Source organism: Panthera tigris, chromosome F2 (assembly GCF_018350195.1).
Source record: "Panthera tigris isolate Pti1 chromosome F2, P.tigris_Pti1_mat1.1, whole genome shotgun sequence".
In the NCBI taxonomy this organism is placed as follows: Eukaryota; Metazoa; Chordata; class Mammalia; order Carnivora; family Felidae; genus Panthera; species Panthera tigris.
In genome coordinates, this window is record NC_056676.1 from 43079430 (window position 1) to 43100548 (window position 21119).

The following is a 21119-nucleotide window of genomic DNA, read 5'->3' on the forward strand; positions in this document are numbered from 1 at the left end:
CCTTGATTTAGTTACTCTTATGTGTTAACTGGGAAAAAGTTCATTAAAACACATTTTGACGCTTTTAATCCACGGGAACTCCAATTTCATTGAGAAAATGGGTCCGAGGATGGTGAGAATGTTGACTAATTGGCTTGTCCATCCCACATGGGATTACACCAACGTCTGAGTCAGAATTTCCTGCTATTGCAGCATGTTTTCTTCTTCATTTTTTTTCCTCTTTCCTTAGAAACAATCCATTTGGGTTCATTACACGGCCATTTGTTAGTCTCGTTAGTTACAAGGCATTGTACTTGTTTGTGACTACAATGAAGTCATGCCGGCTGGGTCTGGCTGTGTGTGTATGCAGAGTCAATGGAGGATCCTACAGCTGCCTGGGGAATCAGGCAGTGCAAGGGGTCACCCTGATATTTCAGAACCCAAATCCTGCTTTCCCAAAGTCATGGGGCATTTTTGTTTCATTCATCGAGAAGATTCGTTCAACTTTGGTTTGCTTACTACATGCTGTATATAGATATCAATCTGTTGAACTTTTGAAAACTTTTTATTGGTATGTAATGTTCTCAGAGAAACTGTACAGATCCTAAGTGTGTAACAAGATAAGCTTTTACAAACTGAGCGCACCTGTGTAACTGTACCCAGATCAGGAAACAGAATGTGCCCAGCACCCCAGAAGCTCTCCTTCATGTCACTAACCCTTCTCACCTTGGGGAACCATTCTCCTTTCTTTTGATTGTTTTTATATTTTATATACATGGAATTATACATGATATATATTATTTTGTGTCTGGCTTCTTTCATTTCATAATGTTTATGAGATTTATCTCCATTGATCATGTACTGTGTTCGTTCATTATTACTGCTATGTAGTGTTCCATTGATCAGTACAACACAGTTTATTCATTCCTCTGTTAACAGGCATTAAAGTAGTTTCCTTTGGTGGAGGGGGGACAGGGGCCATTATGAACATTCTGAGCATTCTAGTACATCTCTTTTGGTGAAGGTATACATACACACATACATTCCTGTTGGATATATATAGAAGTGGAAGTGTTGGGGCACACACAGGGTGTGTGTATGTTCAGACTCAGTAGATAAATCAGTTTTCCAGAGTGGTTATAAGCACTTACGCTCACACCAACAGTGTGTAAGAGTTCCAATCACTCTATCTCCTCACCAATATTTGACATTTTCTATCTTTTTTATTTTAGTCATTTTGGTGGAAATGTATTGAATGTGGTTTAATTTGTATTTCCTTGATGACAGTGAACCCAAGCACCTTTTCTCTTGCTTATTAGTATTTGTATGCCTATTTTTATGAGTTGTCAATTCAAGTCTTTTGCCCATGTTTTTATAAGTTGACTCCCTCTTTATTTCTGTTTGGTAGGAATTTTTTATATAGTCTGGATATGGTTCCTTTGCTGTGTATATGTATTGTAAATATCTTCTCTTCCTCTGTGGGTTGCCTTTTCACTCTTGTAATGGGGTCTTTTGATGAACAGATACTCCTTATTTTTTAAAAGTTCAGTTTGTTACTTTTTCTTTTATGGTGTGTGCTCTTTGCCTACTCCAAGTTGACAAAACTGTTCTATGCTTTCCTCGAACATCTTTATTTAGATTTGTAATCTATCTGATTTGACATTCATATATTGTGTGAAATAGAGGTCAAGGTACAATTTTTCTGTATGGATAAGCATCACTTAACTTGCTTTGTTTAAAATGTTTTAATGAAATTTAGTTTTATTAAAATATGGTTTCTATTTTCCTGGAGATAACTACTAATGATTCTTGAAAATAATTTAAAACTTTGGTGATTTAAAATTTGTAATATAATCTGTAGACTTATTTAACACTAGTGTAAATTTAATTTTTTTTAAAAGTTCTTTGTCTAACTAGACTGTAGTTTGTAACCCCAGTATATTTATTTATTAACCCCAGAGTGATTTATAGTACACAGATCATAAACTGAGGGTTTATGGGGGGGGGGAGGGTGGGGTGGGTGGGTGATGGGTATTGAGGGCACCTGTTGGGATGAGCACTGGGTGTTGTATGGAAACCAATTTGATAATAAATTTCATAATAAAAAATAAAAAATGCTAAAAAAAATAATAAAAATAATAAAAAATAAAAAATTATCATTCTCACTTTTTCATTTGAATTCAGTTCAACACATGTTTATTATATGTCTGCTAGAATTTGGGACAGTTGAGAATATAGTTGAAGTTTTGAGCTCCATTTATGTCATTTAGCTTTTAAGCCATATAGTAAAGTTATAAAACATCGGTCAGTAATAAACCATTTCACTTTAGTATTCAAACTTATATTAGTGAAGAGAAGTACAAGGTGAGAATTTTTATTACTGTTAGGATGACCTTACACCCTTTATATAGAGCGTTATACCAGGTTTTCCACTAGTAATGACATAGATCTTTTAAGATGTAAAAATAGAAAAGAAAATATAAAAGTTTCATTTCTATATTTGGAATGACTATGAATGCTTCCTCTTTGATGTCATTTCTGCTTAGTTTTATTTTTTTTTCTCTTTTTATTATTTTTTCTAGGTCGTACTGGTCAGTGGACATCTGGACAGCTGGGACGTGGGGCAGGGTGCCATGGATGATGGCGGTGGAGCCTTTATATCATGGGAAGCACTCTCGCTTATTAAAGATCTTGGTAAATATTTAGAAAGTCATTAACCACTGTATGAGGATCTCAGTAGTGACATGTTTAACTCAACACACAAAATACTGAACAGATTAGTGACTCTAGTATGTTCAGAGATCCTCCTGAGATCTATGTGTTCGTTAGTTTATTCTCAGAAAAGAATGAATTTGTCCCCTTAAAGAAAGAAATTTTTATTCAAGTGTATGCCAGATATCCAAAGTATCAAATATGAGGCACTAGGGAAAAAGAACAAGCAAATAAAACTGTAGCGAATATAACCACATCAGCTGGAGACTATGTAAGGAAACCATGACCAAGTCAAAGAAAAGTCAGCAGCTCCCCCTGCCTCCTTTTCCTTGTTCATCTTAAAGACATTATTAGGCTGTTAGGATAGCTTTACTGCAGCTATCTTTCCATGGCAGAAATCAAAGAGAGCAATGCAGAACTGAAGGAATGATCCTTCAATAAGGACCCACAATAAGGGATCTAGGCTGGAAAACAGGAACTTCCAGGTGAACCTAGAAATGAAGAAGATGGACAGGCATACAAAGGATAAGCTAATAGTAAAGCAGTTTTTGATGACCCTATTTGCACACACAAAAAACATATATTTCCTCTTTGTGTGCTGGTCAAAAAGGTGGATTTTGAGTGAGGTTAGAAATAATGAAACAGTCTGGGGGCGCCTGGGTGGCTCAGTTGGCTATGTGTCCAACTCTTGGTTTGGGCTCAAGTCATGATCTTGCAGTTATGAGATTGAGCCCCAGGTGGAACTCTGCACTGAGTGCAGTGCCTGCTTGAGATTCTCTCTCTCTCTCTCTCTCTCTCTCTCTCTGTACCCCTCCCCCCCCCCATCTTTCCCTCTCTAAATAAATAAATAAACTTAGAAAAATAGAAATAATGAAACAATTTGAAGAGTCCCATATCTGAGTTAGGGCAGGGGTGGCTTTAACATGCCTCATCAGCAGAATGTTTTGTCATAACTGTGAAGTAGCCTCAGCTTCATATACAGTAAAGATCAGAGCATCCTTTTTGGTGAAGGCTTTCCATATATATATACATATATATATATATATGTATATATATATATATGTTTAAATTCATACATTTCTTCCAGTGTTTAATAACCCTTATAATCCTATAAATAAGCCTATTAAATAATTGGCCATATTAACAATAGATTGCTGAAATGGTCTTGCTTAGGCATATCTTTGGTGTGCCATTTTGGTTTATGTCTTACTTGTGTTTTAAAAATGGGGAAATGGAGAGGTGGTTGTGTGTTTTGTACTTCTAAACAGTCCTGTGTCCCTTAGCCTTGATACTACTGACGTTTGGGGCTACATGATTCTTTATTGTGGGTCTGTCTCATGCATGTAGGATGTTTAGCAGCATCCCTGGACTCTATCTACGAGATACCAATAAGCACCATCCCCCTCAAGTTTTAACAACCAAAAAGGTCTCCAGACATTGCCAAATATCCCTTGGCAGGTCTGGGGTGGTGGTGGAGGAATGCATAAAATTTCTCCACTAAAATAAACTAATAAAAAAAAATCACTAAGAGACCTGAATACAGGACATTTTTTTTTTTTAGAGAGAGAAAATGAACTCATTGGAAACCTTACATTCTATGCACTTACACTTTCAACACTTCCATACTGAACACCTACTGTATGAAAGCACTCGGTAAAATCTGGACATACAGAAAGGTTTAAAACATGTCCTCTGTTCTTAAGAACGCTTAGAATAGAATTGGAACATACACAAGCCCCTACATATATAGGTGCCAGTATAGACATAATTTCAAGGCCTGCTTTTAGAATTGTGTAAGGTTTGAGAGAGATGAATTGTCCAGCAAACAAAACCCAAAAACATACATTCCTTCAGAGAAGATCTGGGGTACTCTATGTGTGAATCCTCTCCTCCTTCCCTTAAAAATATTCCCTTGGTGGTCTGTTCTCTCTGTCCTTACCTTCACTCCGGAATGAAGTGGGTTCTAGACATGAGGCAGGGAGATATCAAACATTTCCCTCTTTATAGGGCCCAGATATGCGTTTGGGAAGTTGATTTTCTTTTGATGTGTTCAGCCAGCTTGATTAGAAACAAAGTGGTATAGCAAAGAGAGAACCAGACCCATCTGAATCAGAGTTTACATCACTCTGTGCCTCAAACTGCTTTTTTGGCCTCAGGCAGGTCATTTGAACTCTCTGGTCTTAATTTTCTTTATCTCTTTTAACTGTAAGCTTCCAGAATATTTTATCTGCTTTAGATGGGAATAAAAATGTCTTCTCTAGGCTTTGAATCTAACATTTTTAGTATTCAGCATGGAATCCTAAATCACCATTAAATGAGTTGGATTCAGTTGCATGGATGAATGTAACATCATGCAAAGGTGGATTAAGTATTTTTTTTCAACACTGACTTCAGTTGCTTTTGATAGCTAGTAAATAGCCTCCTTCAATTCAAGGCTTAACTCTCCTATAGGTTTCTGAAAACCTATGAAGAAACCTATCTTTATTCATGTAAACATATGAAAACAAACTCTAAAATAAAGAGTAATATTTCTTTTGAATAGGTGTTAAGAGGTAGCATGACATACTGTTAAAAAGCATAGGACTATGGAGCCAGACTGCCTGAGTTCATATCCTGGCTCTGCATTTACAAAGTGTGTGGCTTTAGCCTTTCTGTGCCTCAGTTTTCTCATCTGTGAAATTGGGATAATAATGTTCCTAACTCATACAGTTGCTTTGAAAACTAAATAGTCTACTCACGTAATGTACTTAGAATAGTGTCTGATCCAACCGAGTACTCAGTAAATGTTAACTTTTATTATTTAATAAGCGTAACTCTGACAGTACTATATTTTTTTATGTAAAGGAGAATGATAATTTTTCTTACCCTTACCCCCATTAGTAAATATATTGCTTCTTCACTTAATATGTTAGTTAAACTCATGTAACTCTAGGTCCAGCTGCTATGGTATACCTAAATATGCTTTCTCTTTACTATTTAAGCTGCTATCTCTTATATGATGGAAACCCAGTGACTCCTTCACTTTTTTCTACTTTCATACTACATTTTCAGGCATCTGAATTTCTCCTTGTCACTTCCTGCTTAGGTCAAATGCCCAGTGCCATCTCTATACCTCACTTCCTGTGATTGTGCCCACTGAGTCTTACTCTTTAAAGTTAAAATTAGATTGTGAATTTCTATTTGTAGATTGCCTATGTGCTTTAATACAAAGAGCTGGGTCCAACATGTGACATATGAGTTCTAGTTGAAAATAACTGGTACACATGAACAAGAAATAGGACTTTGGGAAATGGGTTCATAATTATATTACTTAACTATATTAAGCCCAAACTATTTAAGTGGTGAAGTATGAAAACTCTCTGGCAGTCTCTTTTTCCAAGGAAAGTAACTTCTTTTGGCTGCTGTTCCTTGGACGATATGTCATGCAGCACGCGTGTATGTCAAAGTCCTACAGTGGGGCTTGTGAATTTGAATGTTGGTCAAGCAGGGATTTCTGATATTTAGGAATATAGTTCTAAGGTCCATCCTTCCCTCCTTATCTCTTTTCCTTTGTTCTCTTCTTTTACTATTATTATAGGTTCACTCTTTTGCCCAGGCCCTCAGCTAAAACTATATTCAATTAATCTAACAGAAGAGATATTTGTGCTTTCCAAATATAATCAGTCATTCCTGTGTAACTGTCAACAGAAGGCTATTTGCTATGAAATGCTATTGAATACTTCTTTGTGTTTGTGGTTTACTGGACTTGAAACTGTTTATTTGAAATGTCATTTCCTGGAATGTTCTGGTGTCAGTGAACAAAGCCTATGGCAAAGGATCCTATGCTTCAGAATGTTCATTTGGCACTTGAAAAATAAACCACCATCCATCCCCAAATTCTTCCAAATTTACCATTTTCTGTGAAGTTAGAATTTTGAGTGTTTAGGCCTAAACAAAGGGAAAAGATCAGAAGTAATAGCACTACTAGGTTGTTGAAATGAGGAATATGTGTGAAACATCTTTCTAGAGAAATTTCAACGTGAGCATCCTGATTGTGATTATTACAGAGCTTGAGAGTCTATGTGTTAGAAAAATATTTTATTTGTAAATTCCTTCACTGGTTCACTCAACAAATACTCACGGTGCTCTGGCCTGCACATCAGTGAGTGCCAGATGCCTTGTACCAAAGAGGAATGAGACGTGGTCCTTGAAGGCCTTGAAGTGAGAGAGACATTGAATTCAAAAATTGCCATGAAACTGTTTTAAGTTCTTTAATTGAAGGATGTACAAACTGCTTTGGGCACCTAGGAGCGGGAGGGATTGGTATGGCTTAGCTGGGTCAGAGCACCTTCACAAAGGTGATAGTTAAGCTTTCTTTTATAAAGATAAATAGAAATTCCTGAAGCAAAAGGGGCACAATGAAGAATTCCCAGGAGAGCACAGAGCCTCCAGGCCTGCACATCATTAAAAATGAGGAAGAAATTGTTGACAGTAGCAGTGTTGGGATAGTAAGGGAAGAGAGGATTTGCAAAATTGCAGGAAATGTTCACTTTTTATTTAGTATTTTTAATAACATTACATTTTTGTATAGTAAGAAGTTGTGATTTTAGTAATCAGGGGAAAAAAAAACCCTCAAAAGCCAAAGGAAAGATTCTTGGCATTGCCATTATCATAAACATTGTTTTAACAGGAACAACAGAGCAGAAGTAGGAAGTAGGAAGAGTTATGCAGGAGCCGTCAAGCCCTCCCGGCCCAGAAGTACACAAGGGCACACAGCCACATGCATGCCAAGGCTTTGGAGTAGTCAGAGCTTTAAGTACCCATTTCGAGTGCAGTGGGTTCTCTCTTAGAGGGATGCATACATCCAGTGAGAGGATTTCTTTCTCTCCTGTCAAACCTCCCTTGAAAAATTCCCAGGCGGTCCAATCCAGAATAACCAAGCAAGGGAAATGAACAGCTTCCAATGAGATGGAAACCTAAAAGGTAGAGCTAGAGACAGCTAGAGCCCTGAAGCCAACTTGACACCTGCCCAGACTAAAAAAGCAATCCCACTTGGAAAGGACCTCCTCCCTGCCCTGGGCTTAGCCATACCTCTGAGTATAATAACTGTTCTAAAAGCTAACATCTACGGAATATTACTGTGTTGTGGACATCGTGTTAAGTACTCCACTATGCACATGCTCTCTTTTCTTCTGGACAACTCCAAGGTGTGGATACACTTGTTATATCCATTTTACAGAAGAGGAAACTGAAGCAAAGAAAAGTATCCTGTTCAAGGTCACAGAGCTATCACATAAAAAATTTCAATCCAGGCAGCCTGACTCCTTACTCGTATGTACTTTGTAATACTGTTTTACTGGAACAGCATGGCTAGTCTATTTCTAGGAACACTCATCCTCAGGATATTGAGACATTATGTTAAAAAAAAAGTGTCTGATAGTCAAATAAATTTAGGAAACACCCTGGGTAATTTCTTCATTCATCTGAAAACATTTGTTGGGAGAGTATTCAAATTCATGGATAGAGTATGCTTTGGGAAACACTGCTCTGGGGCATTATTGGTGTTGACAGAACTGACCAAGAATCCAAGAATGCAGGCTCAGGTGCGCTTTATGGAACTGAGTACAAAAAGCCTTGGATTGATTTTCATTCCAGATTTTCTAGGCTGTATTTGGGATCTGTGGTTGCCTGAATATTGACAAGATAGAACTATTCAATGCTTCCCTAATTGGCATAGTAGAGACTGTTCTTGTATTTCTTCTTGAAGAGCATTTGTACCCATGTGCAAACTCTATGCAACAACTAACTTCTTCTCCATGCTCTCTGAGCCTATTTTATTTAAATGAATATGGTATTATCAGATGTTTGACATGTGCTAAGGGCTCTCCCTTCCAGGTTTTTCTGTGGCTCCAGAGGAATCAGAATTTGGTAGCATTTTTTTTTCCTAGAAGGAATTTTTGTCTTCAAACATGCCACAAACTCTCTGTCCTCTCACTTCGGATGCTCTTCCTCTGTAATTATTTTTGTGAACACAAGAAGGGTGACTGGTAGGTATCCTCTGGGATAAGTATCCTCTTAAAATCACTGATCCTCAAAACCTTTGGGGAATGATACATCTGCTGCGGAACTGTCTAAAAAATTAGCTTAAGTCTTAGAAAAAAAAAAACTTTCCCTCCCAACATTAAATTTAATTTTTATTAATTTAAATTTTAATGTCTAGATGGTGGTTTGCCTTCTTCTGAACAAATTTTGGTCTTGACTTTTTATAACTGTATTTAACAAGACAAATACCTAGAACAGTAGAAGAATTAGACTCTAAGAATTTGCTTGCTCTTTTTCCTTTTTTAAAATTTTACTTCTAGGGGCGCCTGGGTGGCTCAGTCGGTTGGGCGGCCGACTTCGGCTCAGGTCATGATCTCGCGGTCCGTGAGTTCAAGCCCCGCGTCGGGCTCTGTGCTGACAGCCCAGAGCCTGGAGCCTATTTCGGATTCTATGTCTCCCTCTCTCTGACCCTCCCCCATTCATGCTGTCTCTTTCTGTCTCAAAAATAAAATAAATGTTAAAAAAAAAAATTAAAAAAAAATTTTACTTCTAAAAGTAGCTTTACTGTCATGGGCATTCATAGCCTCTTCTCATGGTTTTTTTGAGGATGATCTTCTCATTTTTTTTATTTAGGTATGTTATTTCCTCTAGTGACAAGTTATATAGTGTCTGGCTTTACCGTAAGACCTGTAGCAGATACGTATTTTTTTTCAGCTTAGAATTGCTGAGAACTTTTCCTGAGTTTTAATCACGTTTGTAAGTTTCACTAAAATACTTAGCATCTTTACATCTCATTAGCTAACACAGACATTTCCACTGACATGTGTAAAATGACAAACTGTATGTAGATTGATCTTCAAAATGTTTCCATGAGATAAAGTGAAATGAATCACTTAGAATTTCTTCTGCCTGTTAGTTTGGATGTGATATGGGAGATTCAGTAGTCATTTTAGAACCTTAGGCTGCATGAATACTGCTGTTATTATTTTATCCGTTAGTTAGAATATACCATTTCTATGTAAAAGTAGACAAAACCCAGGCCCAGTGGCTTACAAATTGTGAGCAGTCCTTCCTGTCTGACAGAGTCTGGAAGGATAGCCGATGAACACTGTGAGACGAAGGTCTCATGGGACCCCTTTCTCCACAGCGTGCTCAGCTTCCTCCCCCACATCTGCTTTGATTTGGCCCACATGCCTTAGAAAGTTAAGAAATGTAGTGTTGTTAGAGGAATCGGAAGCTTTGGTATTATTTATCCTGGAGAAGAAGGACTATGGGAAGACTTAATGATGGTATGCTTAGTGCCCCAGTGGATTTCCTCCCACCCAAGAATGGGATCTGTAGAAGTCCAGGGTGGGACTGTCTGGGAAATGTAGGCTACTTCATTAAAACAGTATCATCACAGTATTGCACAAATTGGCTCACAAGGAGATCTCCTATTTCAGTAATAAATATTGAACATCTATTTCATGCCAGCCAAATAAAATGGATAGACCACAAGTCCTTCCATGAAGGAACTCCTCGTCAGGCAGCAATAGCATCACATGCTATTTGAGACATTTGAGCTGAGCCTTGAAAGGGTGGGAGGTAGGAGAATAAAGGACAAAATTAGAGCTCACAGAAGTACATAGTTTGAGGAGTGGAGGCTGTTTCTATAAGTCTAGAGCAATAGATGAGTGAAGAGCGACTGGAAATGAGTCAAATGAAAGGTAAGGGTCAGTTTGTCAGGGACACTAGATGCAAAGCTAAAGTTTGCTAAGGCCAAGGGAGCCATTGAGCATTTTAAGCATGGGATTGACACGATAGGACTTCTTTCTAAAATAAAGATATCAGGTAGATGTTATCCTTCAACTTATAAAGAAGTACGGTGAACAGAATGGAGACACAGGAAGATGGACTGGGGAGATCCCAGCTATACAGAGTCTGGAAAACCACAACTTTGGAATTACAATTTTGTTTGCTATGGGGCTAACAAGCCAGTTTCTACCTCTCTATGCTAAATATACCAAAGAGGAAGTGATGGGGTTTCCAGAGATGTTGTGTTCTTCGCCTACACACTTCTCTGCATCATGCTAATGCTGCATTTTGCAAAAAACTGTGGTTTTCCCAGCTTAGAATGAATTCTGTTCCAGTAAACTTGCCCAGAAAAAGAAATCTGCAAACAAACAAGAAAATATGCTATAAACGTCTGATTGGACCTTTATGGTTAAATGGATTTTTTCAATGTTCCTGGCAGACAAAGGTTAATTTAATTCAAACTTAGGCTCTTCCAATTCTGTGGACATTCTCAAAATCAAGCTCTAGGAATGGAAAATTTCTACCAAGTGTGTGATAGCAACGACAGGCTAAATAAAGTATTGAAAGAAGTTGACTGTTAAGGCGCCTGGGTAGCTCAGTTGGTTAAGCATCTGACTTTTGATTTTGCCTCGGGTCATGATCTTGTGGTTTTGAGTTCGAACCCTGTGTTGAGCTCTGTGCTGACAGCGTGGAGCTTGCTTGGGATTCTGTCACTCTCTCTGCCGCTCCCCTGTGCTCTCTCTCTCTCTCTCTCTCTCTCTCTTACTCTGTCTTTCAAAAATAAATAAACTTTAAAAACATGTTGGCTATTATTAGATTATTTGTAATACTGCTAATGCCCTCCTCATATTGGATCATCATTATTGATGAGCTGATATTCAGCCCATGTCCTTGCAAGACGCCAGCATCCCCAGGCTATACCACGTGACCCAGGTCTCATGGACTTTTCAAGTCTTTAAATCTCCTTCCTTACTCCTTAAATAACTCAAAATCTGCAGATAAATGAGAGGCAGCCTATATAGCAAAATAAGCGTGTTAAGAGTATCTTAGATTCCAGTCTTTCTATGCTACTTAGTAGCTGTATTATGTTGGACAAATTATTTAACCTTTTAGATCTCACTTTTCCCTTCCTTACAATAGGAGAAGTGTAATCCTGAGTAGTTGAGAGGATAATTTGAAATAATTTAGACAGTGTCTGGCCCCTACTAGGTCATCAATAATAATAACTATTTCATTGGATACTAATTGCCAAAACAACAAGGGTGGATATTTCAGCAAAGGATATTATCTCAGGATTGACTCTGTCTGTCTATATCTTGTTTCATAGTCCAGCTGGGGTCAGAGACGTCCCCAGAGCAGAGAAGCCCTCATAATAAAAGAATAGCAGATTCCGATGAGCCAAACCGAAACCATCATCCCAGTATAGCCACCATCCACGTGTATACAGGACTGATTCTCTTCTCACTGTTACAGAGAAGGTCACTTAATAGATTCTTCATAAATGTGATGCAGAATTAAAATAACACTCACAGGACATGGGAATGGAAAGATCTTTACCTTTTCCTGTCCCCTTTGTTCTCACTGCTAATGTCTCTAACCTAGGAACACTGTATATACAAAGTTTTATAATAAACCTAAAGAAAAAAATGGTAAAAACAGGAAATGGCTGTTGAGGGCAACATAATTTGCTACAAAGTAAGTGGTTTGAAATGTAGGGAAAAAATCAAGGCGGAAAAAACAAAGAATCAAATCTAGTGTTTACTGTTTACAATTTACCCTGGTGGCTGAGTTCTCAAGAAATCTTTCTATTTTTAATATAATCAAAACCCTAAAATCTCCACGCATTCTCAGAAGATCCTCATGCATTAGAAAACTGTGGATGATGACCACTGATGCCTGTATGATCATTCTTTCTGAGTGGCATCTTTTAAAAGGAATATATTTAAAATGTATTTAAAACTATTCTGACTTATTGCTTTGGTTAATGTGTGGGAAAATATAATTAAGAAGTGTTTCAAAGGCTATATTTCTCTTCTCATCACCATAGACCATATATCCATTAGCTATCCCAAATTCACTTGTTTCAGGCAGCATGTTAGAACAAAGAAATATTTTATGAAGTGCTTCATTCTAGAATTACTCCTTTTCTGAAAGAGGAAAGTGTGAATTCATCTTTTATAGTTGAATAATTTTAGATAAAATAATTTGAAGGCCATTTTGGCCACAAATAAAGAGTTAGAGGAATTTTTAAATTGATTGACTTTTTGGAACTTTATTATATTTATTGCAAAAAACAGTGGCTCAATTTATGAAGCAGGGATTTTTGATAAAAATGCAAAATATATGCCAAAAGAACCCTGTGCTCTATATTTTCATATAATAAACACTTTGGGGAAGAAGTAATTTTGGATATAGGCAGACAAGGTAACCTTAAAGTGGCTGCCGTAAGAAAATACTTCAGTAGTATCCTATGTTCCATATCAGTAATATCTGTTTGCTAATTACAAATATATATAACATTTCAGGGGGTGGGGGGTATTTTTTGTTTTTTTAAGAATTGACAGTAACAAGGAGTACCCTTGCTTTAGGATGTAAAGTAGGTACAGAGCCTGCTATACCAAGCTCTGAGCTCAGTGCTGTATATATAGTTCTCACTGAGTCTAGAAGGCAGGAATTACTATTATCCCTTCTACAGATGAAGGGCCTAAGGCTGATGTTACTTACAACTCACAAAAGTAGAAAATCTCATTTCCTTTTCTTTTGTAATTTTTTTTAATGTTTATTTATTTTTGAGACAGAGAGAGACAGAGCATGAACGGGGGAGGATCAGAGAGAGAGGGAGACACAGAATCTGAAACAGGCTCCAGGCTCTGAGCTGTCAGCACAGAGCCGGACGCGGGGCTCTAACTCATGGACTGTGAGATCATGACCTGAGCTGAAGTTAGACGCTTAACCAACTGAGCCACCCAGGTGCCCCTCATTTCTTTTTCTTAATGTTTCTCTTTAAATTTTTTCTTTGCCCACTTTTTTTTTTTTAACTGAAAAAGACTTCAAATATTTGGAAAACAACATAGAAAATAAACACTGACATATCCTCCGCTCAGATTTCATAAATGTTAACAATTTCAAATATTTCTTTCAGATCCTTAATTTAAAAGAAATAAAAAATCATCAATACAGTTGAAACCTGTTTTGTACCTCTCCATGGTCCACCCCCTTCTCTCTTTATGGTTTTAACAAGTGTTCTGATTATTAACATTATCCTGTAAGTGTGTATATCCAAAAACAATATCATACAGTTTTTGTGATTTTGAATTTACCTAAATGATGTTTTTTTCTTCTGTATTTGGGTTTACTCAATTTTATTTATTTCTTCTTTCTTCTTGAAGTGAGTGTTTATTAACTGTCAGTCATTAACTGCCAATATAATTTTCTAACATGCATTTCTCTCTAAGCACTTATGTAACTACTTTCCACAGTTTTGAAATAATGCCTTCATGGCCATCCAGTTAAATACGTTGGAATTTTCATTATGAATTCTTCTTTGAGCCTTTAAATCATTACAGCTTTCTTTAAGTTTCCCAAAGTATGAAGTTATTATGGAGTTATTCAGTTCCAATTTTGTTACATAGTGATTGTTAAACATGGTTTACAGAATACCAGTTATTTGAAATTCATTGAAACAGAATGTTGGTTTATTACATGGTCAGTCTTTCTTAATATAATTTATTGTCAAATTGGTTTCCATACAACACCCAGTGCTCATCCCAACAAGTGCCCTCCTCAATGCCCATCACCCACTTTCCCCTTTCCTCCACCCGCATCTACCCTTAGTTTGTTCTCAGTCCTTAAGAGTCTCTTATGGGGGCGCCTGGGTGGCTCAGTAGGTTAAGCGTCCGACTTCGGCTCAGGTCATGATCTCACGGTCCGTGAGTTCGAGCCCCGCGTCGGGCTCTGTGCTGACAGCTCAGAGCCTGGAGCCTGTTTCAGATTCTGTGTCTCCCTCTCTCTGACCCTCCCCCGTTCATGCTGTGTCTCTCTCTGTCTCAAAAATAAATAAACGTTAAAAAAAAAAATTAAAAAAAAAAAAAAAGAGTCTCTTATGGTTTGTCTCCCTCCCTCTCTGTAACTTTTTTTCCCCCTTATCCTCCCCCTTTAAAAAAATGTATTGTGTTGACTTGAAAAGAATATACAGACTCCTTTCCCCAGGAATAAGGTTGCACATATGATCATTAGAGCAATCTTATTAATCATGCTCTTCAAAACTAATGTATCATTACTAGTTTTTTATCTGTTTGATGTTTTTGAGAAAGTATTTTAAAAGTTTCCACTAGGATTTCTCCTTGAATTTCTATCAGCTTGGCTTATATAATTTCAGGTTTTGTTGCTTTATATAGTTGAGCCCTAAGACCTTTATCTTTAATAATGATTTTTCCATGCAAGTCTATTTTATCTTATATTAATATCATTGAACCAACTTTCTTTTGGTTACTTTTTCTATTCCTTTCTTTATCTAAGTCATGTGTTTTAGTTGATTCTGCTGTAAACAGTTTAAAGTTAGATTTTTTTCCCTTTAAAAAATTTTTTTTTAATATTTATTTATTTTTGAAGGAGAGAGAGAGAGAGAGAGGCAGAGAGAAAGGGAGACATAGAATCCAAAGCAGGCTCTAGGCTCTGAAGCAGGCTCTAGGCTCTCAGCACAGAGCCCAACATGGGGCTTGAACTCAGGAACTGTGAGATCATGAGCTGAAGTCGGACACTTAACGGACTGAGCCACCCAGGCGCCCCTATAGTTAGATTTTTAAATATTGAATCTTGCAATATCATTTAACAAGGATGTTTGTTGCGTTTATCATGATTACTTATATTTTACCAATTTCCCCCCTTTTTTCTATTAAGGTTGTTACTTTTGTTTTTTGTTTTTTTGCTTTTTATTAGATTCATTGTTTTTTATTTCACTCTCTCCCTGTCTTTCCTTCCACTATTTGGCAACTTGCATGTTTTCTATTCTTTTGGTGGTTATTATTAAAATGTTACATGTATGTATGTCTGAATTAAATAATACAGCAATGATAAATTGCTCCAATATATCCCCTTTGATCATGTATATTATTGTTGACTAGCGTTTTAGTTATGCCTTACTTCTAAACCTTCTCCAGGTTTATTATTATTTGGTTATTATATTTTGGCTTTGCCACTTACTAGGTGTGCTACCTTTCAAGTTGTGTAAAGGTGCCATGCCTCAGTTTCCTCATATATATAATGGAGATTATAATCATATCTACCTATAGGTTTATTATGGTAATTAAATGAGCTAGTTCTGTTTCTGGCACGAAACAACTGCTCAGTGAATTTTAGCTGTCATGTCTTTTTAGGTTCCTCCTAGCTGTGACTGTTTCCCAGACTTTCCTTGTTTTTGTTGATCTTGACAGTTTTGAGGAACTCAGTTATTTTGTAGATGCCCATTGATGGCAATTTGCTGGATGTTTTTCTAGGGTTAGACTGAGGTTACAGGTTTTGTGAAGAAAGATCACGGAGGTAAAGTGCTGTTCTTATCGCATCTTATCAAGGGTATGTGCCCTCAACATGACTTATCACTGATGGTGTTGACCTTGATCACTTGGCTGAGTGTGTTTATCAGGTTTCTCTACTGCAACTCTTCCTCTCACTTCCATTCAGTACTCTTTAGAAGGAAGTCAGGAAAGTGACACTGTCCATTTACATATTTTTACATATAAAACACCACAATAAGTTAATTTTATTATTTTATACAGGCATTCTTTACTTCTACTTAGCCACATGTTTTTGTAATGTTTTCGTATTGTGGTAAAATATACATAACAGAAAGTTCAGGCCTACAGTTCAACAACATTAAGTACATTCACATTGTTGTGCTACCGTCACCACCATTCGGCTCCAGAACTTTTCATCTTGCAAAACTGAAACTTGCTACCCATTAAACACTGTCTCCCCATTCCCCTCTCCCCTCAATTCCTCGCAGCCACAATTCTACTTTCTGTCTCTTGCATTGGCTGTTAACGTAAACTGCATATGGTTTAGGCCATATATCATTATGTAAAGTTTGGGTGTGTGGTTTTTCTTTTTACCATAGTGTTATCTTCATTGAGTCCTTTTTCTTTTTCCTGAGAGAGTGAAGCATGCAAGCGCCTGCACAGCAAATCTACACTTGCTTTGGCTTGATCTCTCTGGGTTTCTGAGATCTTAGACCAGCCTTTCAGTTACTTTCTCAGCCTGGGGTTTTCAAAATCCCCTGGGTTACTGTAGCAGCAGCTTTTACTTTCTGCTCTATCTTAAATTCCCTTTTTGTTTCTGAAATCTGGGGATTTCTGTCCCTTTCTCTTTATTCCTTTTTCTTGTCTCTTCCTTCCTTCCTCTCCCTCTCTCTCTCTTCTTCCCTTCCTTTCTCTTTCTTGAGTTATGCTATGTATTAAATGATAGTTTGTAGAATTCACTGTATGATATATAGGAAAGTTGTTAAAGGAATAAATCCATCACAGGGAGAATTTTTTTTCTCCTGTATTCTTCTTTCTTTTCCTTGTATTGTATCTACATGAGAGGCTGGATGTTAGCTGAGCCTGTCTTTGTCATGTCACAATATATGTAAATAAAACTATCACGTTGCTCACCTTAAACTTATACAGTGATGTATGTCAACTATTTCTCAATAGAGCTAGAAAAAATATCATACAGTTAATAAAATTTACATGATGGGGGAAATGCATACTTTCTAAGCATTTCCGTAAATTTTATGAGAAAAAAGGTCCCTTCCACATCAGCTTGAGCAACCAGAAGTCCTACTTCTTTTCTAAGGAAGCAAAACACCTTCCATTCAGCTTGATGCTTGACATCTGGAGAAGACAAGAACTGGGAAATGAGAGTAAGGTTCTGTCTGTGACACCCATTGTCATGGAATAACAGGGAGGGAGACAGAGAAGAACTGTGAAAAGCATGAATGGCCAAGGGCAGTGGCCCCGATCATTATGCCATCGAGTTTCCCTCGTATTTTTATCTTCACCTGTGTGCTTTGCAAGATTTTGAAAAAAATAATTTGTTAACAAATATGATGATTTATTTTCAGATTTTGTTAATCACACAATTTTAGAACATAAGTTTTTATGAGATGATCAATGTTACTGTACCAACTTGATCTTCTTCCAACCAAGAGCAAAGAAATTAAATTTACCAATTCAGGTTTACTCAAGGAACCATTTCACTTATAAAGGTATATTTTTTTCTATGTTTTTCACAATATTTGAAATTGGCCTAGAGAGTCCGTTTCATGATCTTAGGTTTGGAAACTCTGACATAAAGGTAGTGATTAGCGCCCTAGAAAGAAGTCATTCTTGCCTACCTCCTCTCTCTGTCCAGGTTTAGCTCTTGCTAGCTTGTCCAGAAACTGCATCTTCAGCCACTGCTAACCCCCTTCTCGACATAAGTCACACGTTCTGCAGAGGTTGGCAACGCAGTTCCCGAGTGGTCTTGGTGCAGGTATTTATTAGCTTACAGAAGATGTTATTTGGACTAGCCAGGGAGATTATCACATAGAATCATCTTGTTGCCACTCTTGACAAATGGTCCCAATTTTCATATCAGATTAGAAAACCCTGGGCCATCAAAGCAAATGTGTTCTTATCAGTGATTCTGCCCAGCTTTGCTAAATGCAACTTATGTAATCAGCTCTCACTTAAAGATGGGGTTTTTGTTTATTCTTTCAGAATCGTGCCTTGGAAAAATGTATACTGATTCTTCTTGGCAGTTGTTAAGCAGATTTTCTCCATTCCCCATTTCTCAACCCCAACACCCAGCACTGAAAAAGAAACAAATCCTTAATACCAAATCTCAGTCCCTCATGACACTCACACCTGGGCTTACTCTGAAGCCAGCCTGTCATTGAAGGAAAGCAGGCAAAGCACTGGTCACCGAGAGAGCCTGGGGTGACAGCGGGAAGGTGAATAGGAAGCCATCAGGAGGAGTAGCCATCTCTGTTGCTTTATGTAGTTGAAGAGAGCATATTTTTAGAATGGGCTTTGCTAGAAGGCTAAACATGCAAGCCTATAGTCTAGGCTTGTGAATTATGCTTGTAGCCTTATAACTTTCCAGACTTACCCCCATGTACATTCTTTTATTGTAATGAATAAAGGTCATTAAGTGAGGGAGTGAGTACATTTAAGGTTACTGCATTTAAGTCTGGGGAATATAGATAACAAGATTGGAATAGGAAAATGATGTTGGTCAGCATTAGTCAGGGGCCCAGAAGGAGTGGAGGTAGGTCCCTGAGGGAGCACATGTAGGGGTCATATGGGAAATGGGCACATGCACATCATCCAGATCCTTCCGCAGGGACAGCACCTACTCTGTATATCTCAGGGATATTTTGTATTATGCCTACTTGCAAATCCCTACATATGCCCTGCTATTTCACCTCTCCTCATTCACCATGTCTCCGTATATTATGTGTACTCATTGTTTTCACTGTCAGCACCCAATACAAGGTAATACCAGTAGTGTCTGTCACATTTAGCAGAACTGACCCTGCACAAATCCTCTGGGCCAGGAAAGTGAGAGGGCCAGAGGGAAGCTTCACTCTGGGGAGTAGAGGAATCCGTTCATGGAGGACTTTGATTTCTTATAGAAACATAGGAAGGTAAGGACTAAAGGGAAAGGAAAGAAGAAAGAGAAAGAAGGTAAAAAGGCACAGCCAGGTAGAAGTGGACCCTGTCTCAGGGAAGAACAGTCAGCTGGAGAAGTGACATCTGGGATGCATGTCATAAAGTCGGATGGTCCACACATCTCCATCTATTTGATCTGGTCACCGTCATTGCACTGTCTCTGGCTTTTATCCTTTTGTCAATCATTCAGCCTTAATTGCATCATTTAATCATTTTTCTTTTCTCCTTCTTTGCTCCATCTTAGACATCACATCACTATTTAACTCAGAGAACTTCCTTTAACCTAGGCAGTCTCCCAGGTAAGCTACTTCTAGTTCTTTTTGATATACTCATCCTTAAAGCAACAGTTATTTCCTCTTTTGGAAGAAGACAGATTTTCTTTAATAATTTTTTCAAGTGGAGAGATTAGTTGTGGTCACAGTGGCAGATTTTTCATAATTCTCCAATTGCTATAAAAAGTAACTTCATGGCATGCAGTGAATTCCCATGATGGGAGCTGTCCTGTCATTGTGAATCGCTATGATCATCTTTGAAGTGACACTTCGTTCCACACTGTCTGTCAGCAACTATGTAGGGTTTGTTTTGGATTCAAACATGTGCGAGATGAGTTGATCTACATCCAAAAGATTCAAACATTTTTGTTGTTGTTTCTTTTGGATCTGACTGTTGTTCGCTAGTTCAGTTTGGGGGTAGTTTTATTATGTTAGCTGTCCTGAAATTTTATATTCAGATGCAGTTTTACATACCCTTTCCCCCTCCTTTACCTACTGAAAGCTGGCTAGAGAAGAAAAATAGTCTTATTTTTTCTCATTTCATTAAATTTTTAAATAAATCATATCCCTACTGCTCTACACAAGTCTTATTTCTTAAAATTTTGCTACATGTATTAATTACTTAAGACTGATCAGCATATTCCCCTGTCTACCACGTACACATCCAGAGTTTTGTTTTCTTTTCAAGTCTTCCAGACTGGGAAAAAATGTACTGTTTGTAAGCAGATGATTTAATTTCAATAAATGCCTTTTTTATTCCTCTCTCCCGGTGATTTATTGCTTGAAACCGTGAGAAACATCCAAGCGCAGATGCTGTTTTCCAGCTTTGACAAAACCTTGGTTGTTGACTTCACACACTTAGGAAGATTAATCTGGTATGATTCAATGGTAGAAGTAGTAATATCAGCAGTTAAACCCTTATGAGACAACATCAGGAAGAGGAAACTTTGGTCATTCTGCTTCTTGTTAAGAACAGCTGACAATTTAAAAGGCAGACACTTGCCGAAGGGGGAGGAGATAAAAATGATCAAACAGAAGTGCCTCCCCTTCAGTTAAAGATGAGCTGAGGGTGCTGCATAGTAGTAATAAAATCAAAATCCTAGAAGCTTTCCATGATGAGTGTGCGTATATGTGCTAATTTTTATTTGGTCTTCAAAACTGAATTTTCCTATGTATTTATTCTCTTTAAGGAGCTACATCTAGATAAAAGTAGATTTTTTTTTTTTTTTTTGCAAAATACTTGCTCTGTATAAAAGTCTGTTTAAGATGTCATGTTTGCCATGGCCGCATTGAGACTTAGACAAGATTTTCTGCTGTGTGAATTGTGTCTGCAAAAGGGAGGCTCTCACATGCCTCCTGCACAACAATTCCACTCATCGGCCGGGAAGCAGGGGTGATTCCCATCATTCTGAGCACTGCCTATAGAAGGCAGGCCCCCTGCAATGACCACTACTGAGAACCTCGACTATGGGAAAGCATCTTCAAGGGGAAATGATTCTGAAGAAAGAAATGTACATGCCCTGTTATATAAGGATATGACTGTTGAAGCTTGTCTTCTTATCAAAAGTGTGTGCAGCAGGAGAGAAAAGAAATGAACATTGAGCTGGATTTTTTTTCAAACTCCACCAACCTTAGATAGTGAGTCCTAGGG

The 21119-nt window shown here is 37.6% G+C and overlaps 1 protein-coding gene across 3 annotated transcripts in view; it reads left to right on the forward strand.

Moving 5' to 3' along the window:
- CPQ (carboxypeptidase Q) overlaps positions 1-21119 on the forward strand; it is a 447986-nt gene that overhangs the window by 294310 nt on the left and 132557 nt on the right. For all 3 annotated transcript variants that reach the window (XM_042972841.1, XM_042972842.1, XM_042972843.1), the window contains exon 5: positions 2562-2673. In XM_042972841.1, coding sequence (XP_042828775.1) covers positions 2562-2673 — 112 coding nt within the window. The remainder of the gene's footprint in view (positions 1-2561; positions 2674-21119) is intronic.